This window comes from Stegostoma tigrinum, chromosome 1, assembly GCF_030684315.1.
Source record: "Stegostoma tigrinum isolate sSteTig4 chromosome 1, sSteTig4.hap1, whole genome shotgun sequence".
In the NCBI taxonomy this organism is placed as follows: domain Eukaryota; kingdom Metazoa; phylum Chordata; class Chondrichthyes; order Orectolobiformes; family Stegostomatidae; genus Stegostoma; species Stegostoma tigrinum.
In genome coordinates this window covers 36,188,756-36,198,817 of record NC_081354.1, presented here as the reverse complement: position 1 = coordinate 36,198,817, position 10,062 = coordinate 36,188,756, and the positions used below count along the sequence as shown (strand labels likewise).

The window sequence follows — 10,062 nt, the reverse complement described above, 5'->3', positions numbered from 1 at the left end:
ATGAGGAACGAGTACTGTTCCCCACAGTATCCCACGAATGACGGCTTGCCAATTTGGTAATTATTCATCTATTCCATTCTTTGTTTTCTTTCCATTAACCAATCCTCAATCCATGCCAGCATATTAGCCCCATGTGCTCTAATTTTGCTTCCTAACCTCTTGAGTGGCATCTTATTTGAAAACCTTGTAAACATTCAATAAACGCCCCACATATCAGTTTTTCTTTGTCTACTCTGCTAGCACACCGCCTCAAAATTCCCCTAGAGTTTATCACATGATTTTCCTTTCAGAAATACCACTTTAGCCAACCCTTGTCTTCATATAATTATAAATACCTTTAAGTTTAAGATACTAGTATCAGATTTAAGTTTTCTCACCTTAAAGTTGGATTTGAAATTGTGCCCTGCTGTGATCACTTTTGCCTGGAGGATCCTTTACTACATGATCAATTGCTTCTGCCTTGTTATGCATAGCCAAATGTAAAATATCCTGCTCCTTGGTTGATTTTAAAATGTATTGTTCCAAGAAACATGCCCAAATATAACTATGAAATCATCTTTAAGGTTATCTTGCCAATTTAATCATTTATTATGGTAATGCATAATGAGTGAGGATTAGTTGATCTTGTGATAATGGATCCTCTAAGTAAGTGTAGTCATGACAGAGTGGAATTTCATATCTGGTTTCAGGGTGATAGGCTTGGGTCTGATACAGTATCCTAAATTTAAAAGACATTTACAGATATGAAAACAAAATGTAGATTGTTAAATTATTGCAGCAAATACATGTCTGAGCTCATCCTCATAGCTACTTTGCCAATTTAATTTTTTTCATATATTTGAACATTAAATTCTAGTTCTCTTTGTTACAAATCCTCATTGTGTCCTGTTTTATACATTGTCTGAGTGTATAACAGTTGTTAGAGTACGCTTGGAATGCCAGCTCCCACACTACTTTGTTATTTCTTATTTCCACCCAGATTAATTCTACATCCTGATTTTCTGAGCCAAGGTCATACCCTGCTGCTATACTGGCATCATTTTACGTTAGGAGAGCTACACCACTTCTTCTTTCCCATTCTTTTGAAATGTCAAATGCTGTGTGCATTCATGTAATGTCTTTAATTCTGTCTTTTTAGCGTTTTCTTCTACTCTGCTTTGTTAATTGGTATACTCTTAGCTTTGTATACTCTGTAGCTTCTTGCCTCACTCTGGTTAATATCTCTATCGCTAACATGCCGTATTGCTTTTTCCTTACTTATAACTTCTTAAATTTCTCCTGTTCTGAACCCTTCCCCGTGGTTTTACAGTTGGTTATACAACTTGGCAGGATACTAGTCTTAGCAGAGTTCAAGAGGAGTCTGTTCTATCTGTACAGTCATCTGTCTCCCTAGTAATGGTGTTATCCTGCATGAATTCAAACATTTTTCTCCTCTCTGAGCTTTTAGACATTTATTCAACTCTCTGATCATGTCTTTCCTATAATAATTTACTTAGGAATCAGGTTGTAATTGAGAACTTATTGTCTTTATGGTTCTACTTTTTAATTTTTGCTGCTAGCCATTCATACTTGATCAACAGAACTACTCTCTTCATCCTAGCTAATTTGTTGATACCCATGGAACCGCAACAGTTGAACCCTCCTAGCTTGCTAATTTACTCAGAGTAGAATGGCACGGTGGCTCTGGTTAGCACTACTGCCTCACAGCACCAGGGACCTGGGTTCGATTCCAGCCTCGGGTGACTGTCTGTGCGGAGTTTGCACATTCTCCCAGTGTCTGCGTGGGTTTCCTCCGGGTGCTCCGGTTTCCTCCCACAGTCCAAAGATATGCAGGCTAGGTGGATTGGCCATACTAAATTGTCCGTAGTGTTCAGGGGTGTGTGGGTTATAGAGGGATGGATCTGGGTGGGATGTTTCAAGGGGTGGTGTGGACTTGTTGGGCCGAAGGGCCTGTTTCCACACTGAAGGGAATCTAATCTAGAATCTTCTCAGGCTGCAGAAACTTGGATCGTATATAGTTGATGTGGATCACCGGGTCCAACTTCCTCCTGCTGCCTCTGCAGTGGCATCTTTATTCATTTTGTTTTGTACTTTCCTGTAATGTTAGTAATATATAAATCTCAAGCAAATCTGTTTGCTGAGTAATCTTGTAACACATCGTCAAATAAACAGAAAATTTACCAGGCTGGTAAGATTGGCTACCTTGTGTATGTAAGCAATGAAACACAACAAGTATGTTAAGTAGTTTAACTAGATCAACAATAAATTTAATACAGAGATAATGGGAACTGCAGATGCTGGAGAATCCAAGATAACAAAGTGTGTAGCTGGATGAACACAGCAGGCCAAGCAGCACCTCAGGAGCACCAAAGCTGACGTTTTGGGCCTAGACCCTTCATCAGAGAGGGTGATGAAGGGTCTAGGCCTGAAACATCAGCTTTTGTTCCCCTGAGATGCTGCTTGGCCTGCTGTGTTCATCCAGCTACACACTTTGTTATCAATAAATTTAATACAATGCTTTTATCTCCATGGTACTAATTTGAACTATTGTCCCAATTTTAACAAAAATAAACCTTAAAACTCACCAACCTATTACCTACTTGTTTGCCTAATTACTGTGTCTGGACTTCAGATCTGTGTGTCTCCTGATTCTTATGCTAGACCACTTGTTCTGTAAAAGCCTCCTGTCTCTCATTGAAAAAGTATAAGGCTCAGTAAATACTTGAGCTCAGCACTGTGTCAAGGTGATGACCAGACTTCTTACTCCATGACCAAAATCTCTTGTATTTATTCCAGCTAGAATTGCGGAGTTTCAAACCAGGTCCTACTGACTAGGACTCATGTCAACTAATAACTGTGTGGCTGCCATCAGCAGGCAGTTTTTTTTTAAAAACTGGTAGCTAAGACTGAAACGAACTACCATATTCAGCATAAATGGTATGTGATCTAACTATATTTTTGGAAAAGACCTTTTTAACTGGCTTGGTATTCCTCACTTACTAAGTTTCTGAGTTCAATAAAAACTGAAAGAACAGTGGATGCTGTAAATCAGAAACAAAGACAGAAGTGGCTGGAAAATCTCAGCAAGTCTGGCAGCATCTTTGAAGAGTAATCAGACTTCATGTTTCAGTTCTGAGGAAGGGTCACTGCACCCAAAACGTTAATCCTGGTTTCTCTTTACGGATGCTGCCAGACCTGCTGAGCTTTTCTGAGCAACTTCTATTTTTAAATTCCTGAATTCGTTACTTTGTCGAAGCACTAGTCAATGAAGCTTTCCTCCATGATAGAATTAATTGTAGCTTTCAAAAAGTAATTGGAGGAGCACCTGAAAGGAGGGTGTTTGTCTGGTTTGTGGAAAAAGATAGGAATTGATATTATTACAATTACTGTGCAGACAATTGGCATAAAAGTGAACCACCTCCTGTATTGTGGCCATTCTTGAACTCCATAAACTGGCACACTTAAAAATGGCTTGTGTCATGTTGTGAAAGTATCATTTATATTTTTTTTCCACTTGCTCAAAAAAGCGGTTATGGAATTGATTGTTCTACATTGATGCATTCTCCCTTCATATTCTTTGAATTTCTATTCATCAATGTGTACTCTCTCAAAGTTTGTGATTTTTTTTGTAGCTGGCAACTCTGCTAGAGTGGGGACAGACATTCATTTTTCATGTTATGTGTCAAGAATATGAATTGGAAAGACCTAAAACTGTTGTTTTATGTCAACATGGTGTTGATCAGCGTTTCTGCGAACTGAAGGTAAGGAAATTCAATTCTCATTAAACTGTGTCATTCTGTCGCACATGCTACTACATCAGCTTTTTCAAATAAAATTGGACTTTTGTATATGCAGAAATCTAATTTCTGTCGACTGATGGCTATGAAGAAGAAATCTTCATAAATCATCAAATTTCTGCCAACAGTATTTAGTTTAGAGACAGATAAAGCTCCAACTTTCCACCCCTGTTATATTGAATTGATAGGTGTTAATATTGTGGTGTTGATATCAGAATTAATAGCAAGTATAATTTTCACAATCAAAGTTTTATACACTAGGTACAGAAGAATGCTGAAACATTGTTGCTCCTTATAAACCACTTCCACTTGTTATTCAACATATGATGCTGAGAAAATCTTTTGCATAGATCATTCTTCTACTTGACCCAGACACAAGAAAAGATGGAAATGCTGCTTGAGTTAATATATTGACCCCAGTATTTCTTCCCAGTATGTAATTTTTTTCATAGAAATGCCATCTTTTACAACAGTGTAACAGTCTTTTTCCTGTGTGACTCCATTTCAATGATTCGGTGAACATTGGAGAGGGTGGTGGGGGTTGCCCAAGGGAAGAGAAGACCTATGAGAGCATGAATCAATTGTTTTCAGTTGTTTATAAAGGCTAATATTATAGCTTCCAAATCAGATCAGTTAATTGGTGAATGTGTACAACTTGTGAGGTGGCTCTATTCTCCTATTCCTTCTTTTCAACCTGATGTATGTCTGTGCCAATTGGCTTTCTTGGAAAAGAGGATGAGTTGGAGACTTTTTCTCTAATGCTGACATTATAACCAGTCATCGAGAATTGTATAAAAGAATGTCAGTGTTACAGTCTTTTCTGTTTAATTTTCTTTGGAGAAAGGTTAATGGCTTTTGCCGTACAGCTCTCCATGACAACCTGCCAGATCAGAAACTACATGATGAATCATTCTACCAAAACTCCATCTTAGCACTCAGTTACATTCCTCAATTTTTGTCAGTTTTGTTGAATTTGTGCATGACTAAGAAAAAAATCGTTTTGGGTGTTTTTACATTCTCTGTTCTTTTAGAGATGTATTCCAAAATATTTTGAAATTTGTATACGTGACTCTAAAATCTATTCATCAGAAGTTATTTTGATTGTCCTTCAATGATGATAATTTTAAAAAGGCAAGTCACATGTTGTTAGATGTGGAATAAGTAGATTAAACTCCCAATGACACTGAATATAGCCGATAGTTTGTATGATTATCTTTAGCTTTGTGAATTGTTGCAGTTAACTAAAGGACTCACTTGTGGCTTGACCTCAAATCAAGTAACTCAATTTAACATATCCACTGTTTTATAGAATATTGTCTGTTAAGAATTACTGAAATAGACTTTAAATCTGAATAAGTAATTGAACTTTTAATGAAGATATTGCTTCTGATCTTCAGTTGTTGCCTCCATTATAACCTTTTCATTAATGGCATACCTATAAATGAGGAAAATTAATTGGCAATTACTACAAAATCTCGAGATACTTGCGCTTGGAGTTCTAAATTGACAAGTGATCCTACATCTACAAGTGTTCAGAAAAATGTGAAACTAAATTGAATAGGTTAACTTTTGATTAACCGGTTGGGTTTTGTTGCTTGATTTTTAGCAGCAAAGGCAATTAAGCAAAGTTTGATGTTTACAAAAATATTTCAGGGTTCACAGCAAGGATGTATTGTAGTGAGGAAGAAGGATTTAACCAGAGAAGTTAAGGATAGCATCATATAGAAAGGAAAAAAATGCAATTTGACAAAGGTTAGTGGTAAGCAACAGGATTGGGAAGGTTTCAAAAGTCAGCAAAAGACCTAAAAAAGAAGAAAATAAACTTTGAGGGTAAACTGGCAGGTAATATCAAGATGGACAGCAGGAGCATTTTTTAAAAAATGATCAGAAGGAAGACAGAAGCCAAAGTAAACGTGGGCTTCTCAGAGAATGAAGCTTGTGAAATATGGGAATGAGGATTTGGCATAGGAGCTGAAAAGTTATTTTACATCATTCTTCACAGTCAAAGAAACTAATAACATTCCAAAATCAATAAATATTTGAAGGGCAAAAAAACTAGTATCCAAGTTCAGGGGTAATTGAGAATAAATGGAATGTTGGCCTTTATTTCAGAAGGAGTTGAGTATGAAAGTAGGGAGGTTTTGCTAAAACTAGACAAGACTTTAGTTGGAGTGCAGCTGGAATACTGCTCACAGACTTGGGCTATGTTATTGAAGTTAGGATATACTGGCATTGGAAGCAGACCAAAGCAAGTTCACTAGGCTTATTCTGGGCATGGAGGAGCTATCCTATGAAGGAGCGGTTGAGAATGTTGGGCCTGTATTCATTGGAATTTGAAAGAATGAGAGGTGACCATATTGAAACATGATTCTTGGGGTAATTGACAGGGTAGATGCGGAAGGGTTTTTTTCTTGAGACAGTCTAGGAACAGAGGGTGTAAATTCAAAATTAAGGGTTGTTTTAAAAGAAAGGTGAGAGTCAGGCCAATTTTATCCCAGTGTCCACAAATAATTTTTTGGATGTGGCCCATGCTATCAGCGCCAGGGTGATGGATCAATCTTACCATGTAAATTGAATTTGATTTCCCTGGTCTAATACAATATTATTATAATAAAACACTGGACCGTGGAAGCTAGAGATCTGAAGCAGAAACAGAAATTGCTGGAGAGACCCAGCAGGTCTGGTAGCAAATGCGGAGAGGGGAAAAAAAAACGTGTTAACGTTTGAAGTCCTTGTTTCAGAACCGTTCAGATGAAGATTGGACTTGAAAAGTTAATGCTGTTTTCGTTCCACAGATTCTGTGAGACCTGCTGCGTTTCTGAAGCAATTTGTGTTTTTGTTTGTTTGATACAATTACTAACCTGACACCTGATGGCTAAGCTGCTAATGGCTAGGATGCAACTTGTACGTAGTTGAGTGACTGCATTGTAAATAGAAGACCGGGGGCAGAAAATGGAATAAGATAAGATTTTATGTAAATCTGACAAATTTTTCAATGTCATCTAACCTCAGGAAATAATGTTTCAGATTGGCTGATAGGAGTTAATAGAGAAGGAAAATTAAGTTAAGAAAGTTATCATTTTATTCTAAAACCTAGATTCCAAAATGTTGTATGTTTGCATTTTTTTGTTGAGGTCTCAGCACGTGTTTATTTCTGTTTCCTTTTCAATACACTTAGCTGAAAAATGTGCATGGACCATGTCCACGATCAGAAGAACTGAAATACATTATGACTCGGATAGCAGTTGATGGCGCAGACCTCTTTGTTGTAGAACATGGTTGTGCAGCCAGTATTAAGGTAATTGGTTTGAATGCAAATCAAATGAAAACAAAAAGAAATGCATGTTGGTGTATCAAATTGACCATTGAAACAAAATATGGTTATAACTGTGAGTTGTCTGTGTGATTGGAAGTGGATGAATAATTTATTTTTGAGAAACTATAAATTTCTGATTTTCTTGGTTTGCAGACCAGGCTAGAGACCATATTTCTGATGAAATGGTAGTTGTTTTAGGTTCTCAGTTTCTTTCCTAGGTAAGCTTACGCTTCTAGCCTAGGTAGGCCAATGCTGAAGAAGTTAATTTTAAATCCGACAAAATCAGAAACATGGGCCTCATTTAAACATGGCAGTTGTCAATCCATCTCTCCTGTGTGAGTTACTTGGCTGACCCCTGTCCCAACAGTCAGGCACAGTTAAACCTGAAGTTGGCCTATCGGTGCTGATTTGGGTTCAGGTTTCTCATTTCTAACAATTTAACCCCAACACAATCTTGCCCATCTTGTGGATAATTAAAACTCTTTTGCCCTCGCCTGTCATTTTAGTTTGATTCTTCCTGGCTTTGGACAACTGTAGGCCAACAATAAAAATCAATGTTGACTTTAAGCTTATAGGATTGAGATGTGTATCTGCTTTGTATGTCAGAGATCTAAATTGTCATGAAGAGTAGTTGTAGCATATTTCCCTTTTGCAAAATATTCTACTGCTCTTTCTAATGTTTGCATGTTACTTAGAATTCATTTTGTATAATTGATTAATTCTCTGATATTCTGTTTCATGTTGTTTCCTTGTATGCCTCTTCTCAGTGTCTGCCATCCCAGACTGGCTGTGGAGATTACTTGCCCTTGCAATTCACTTTCTGAAATCGGTGTTTAGTAGCTGTATGCCTTGCATTGGGTTCATCATTCTTAATGATACAAACATTTTGTTTACAGTTTAAAAAGTCTGGCGCAGCTGTGATCGTATAAAATCAAGATACACAGGATTATTAGTGCAGATGTCTGTATGTTGCACTAATAACTGTAATGAGAATCTATTTTATACTCTCCTAATTTGTGTGACAAGTGCCCAAGGCTTTTAACTTTTCTACCATAGAATTTATTTTTACATAGCAACTAGAAAAGACAAACATGATAAATATGAAAGCCCTGAATATCAAATAAAGCATTGCTTGCAGTTGTGTTGCTGATTTTAAAAAAAAATTTGTTATGTTTGTTCATGATAATTATTGTACTTGATAAAATATAGTACTTCATAGATGTTTTTAATTTATAACTAATTTCATGTTCTAGATAGGGGCTATTCGCATTGCTACTTGTAATCTTCATAACCAAGCAGTCGGAGAAGGTGTGAGTGCTGTTGTACAAGATGTTCGACTGAGACAATATATTGAACAATTTGAAAATTGTAGGCTTGGAATTCAACCTACTATACTCCGCCGATCGTGTTGGCTTGAAGCTGGATCAGTAAATTTTGGATTAATCACAGCAGATGTGGCTTTGGCTGCAGATCATCCAGTAAAACACGAAGTACAAAGGCAATTTTTGGAAACTCATGATTACCGAACTAAAAGGTACTATGTAACTGTATTTGTAAGTAGAAGCAATGATGTATAAGATAGGGAAATAAATTTCATCGATAGCACAAAAAGTTAAAATTTTCTTCCTAGCTTGTCTAATTATTTGATACACGAAACTTACTCATAACGCACTTCAGACCCTGTTATCAAGTATAAAATAGGCAGGTATTAATCTATCTGCCTACCTTGATCTCATATGAAATGTGATCAGGTAAATTAATTGACATCTTCATCATACAGAATTTTGCTGATGTTCAACCTTTGTGTAAAACACTGTTATAAACCAATTTAGTCAGACAGAATAATTTTCTAGCTTAGTGTTTACCAGTAGCCTTTATTTAGGAGAGATAGTAGGAACTGTAGATGCTGGAGAATCTGAGGTAACAAGGTGTGGAGCTGGTTGAATTCAGCAGGCCAAGCAGCATTAGAGGAGCAGGAAAGCTGATGTTTCAGGCCTAGACTCTTCTGAAGAAGAGTCAGCTGAAACATCAGCTTTCCTGGTCCTCTGATGCTGCTTGGCCTGCTGTGTTCATCCAGCTGTACACCTTGTTATCTCGCCTTTATATGGCAACTTTTTAAATTTTTTTTAAAATTGTGACTGTAGCAATTGAGCATCTGCAAGCTTCTGGAATCTAGATTATAACTGTCGCTCATCAAATTGGAATACACTACAAGATCACTTATTGATAAAAACTTTGCACCAGTGTATACCCATGTTGGAACTCCTGGCATGAGACACCATGGTACATGAAGTCAATGTTGAGAATGCTCAGGGCCTCCCACTCCACTGTCACCCTTCATATCACCATCACTGATTAATGTGTCCTGCCTATTGGGTAAGGGATAAATCAGGATTGGCAACAGAGACTACAAGCATGTTCAACAGCTTATTAAACAGAACCAAATGATGCCCGAATAAATGAATCAGATCAAATTTTTGCAGGTTTCCCACACCCAGTCGTGTATGGGACAAAACCATTAAAAACTACTGGGTGAGAAGAGTCGACAAATATCTGCATCCTGGCTGATGGCAGCCCAGGCCAAAATTTCAAGCATCTTCAGCCAGACATGCAGAGTGGATAATCTACTCAGCCTCCTCCAAAAGTCTCCAGCATCACCACTGACAATCCTTAGCTATTTTGATTCATTTTGTCTGAGTTTAGGAAATGGCTCAATGCTGTGAATACAGCAAAAACCTTGACAATATTACATTGTAGGGATGAAGAATCGTGCTCCAGAATTAACCATGCCCGTAGCCTAACTGATCCATTGGCGCTACAACACTGGCATCTACGTGACAAAGTGAAAAATTAACCAAGAAATGTTCTATGCAAAAAAAAAATTCCAATCCAGGCCAATTGCGCCTGTCCATGTTTTGTCTCGATTATCATCAATGTGATCCTGAAAGT

The 10,062-nt window shown here is 37.3% G+C and overlaps 1 protein-coding gene across 4 annotated transcripts in view; it reads left to right on the top strand.

Annotated features, from left to right (window-relative positions):
* Window positions 1-10,062, top strand: part of kiaa1109 (KIAA1109 ortholog) — a 438,508-nt gene that overhangs the window by 203,167 nt on the left and 225,279 nt on the right. For all 4 annotated transcript variants that reach the window (XM_048546322.2, XM_048546500.2, XM_048546414.2 and 1 more), the window contains exons 24-26: window positions 3,633-3,761; window positions 6,976-7,095; window positions 8,367-8,647. In XM_048546322.2, coding sequence (XP_048402279.2) covers window positions 3,633-3,761; window positions 6,976-7,095; window positions 8,367-8,647 — 530 coding nt within the window. The remainder of the gene's footprint in view (window positions 1-3,632; window positions 3,762-6,975; window positions 7,096-8,366; window positions 8,648-10,062) is intronic.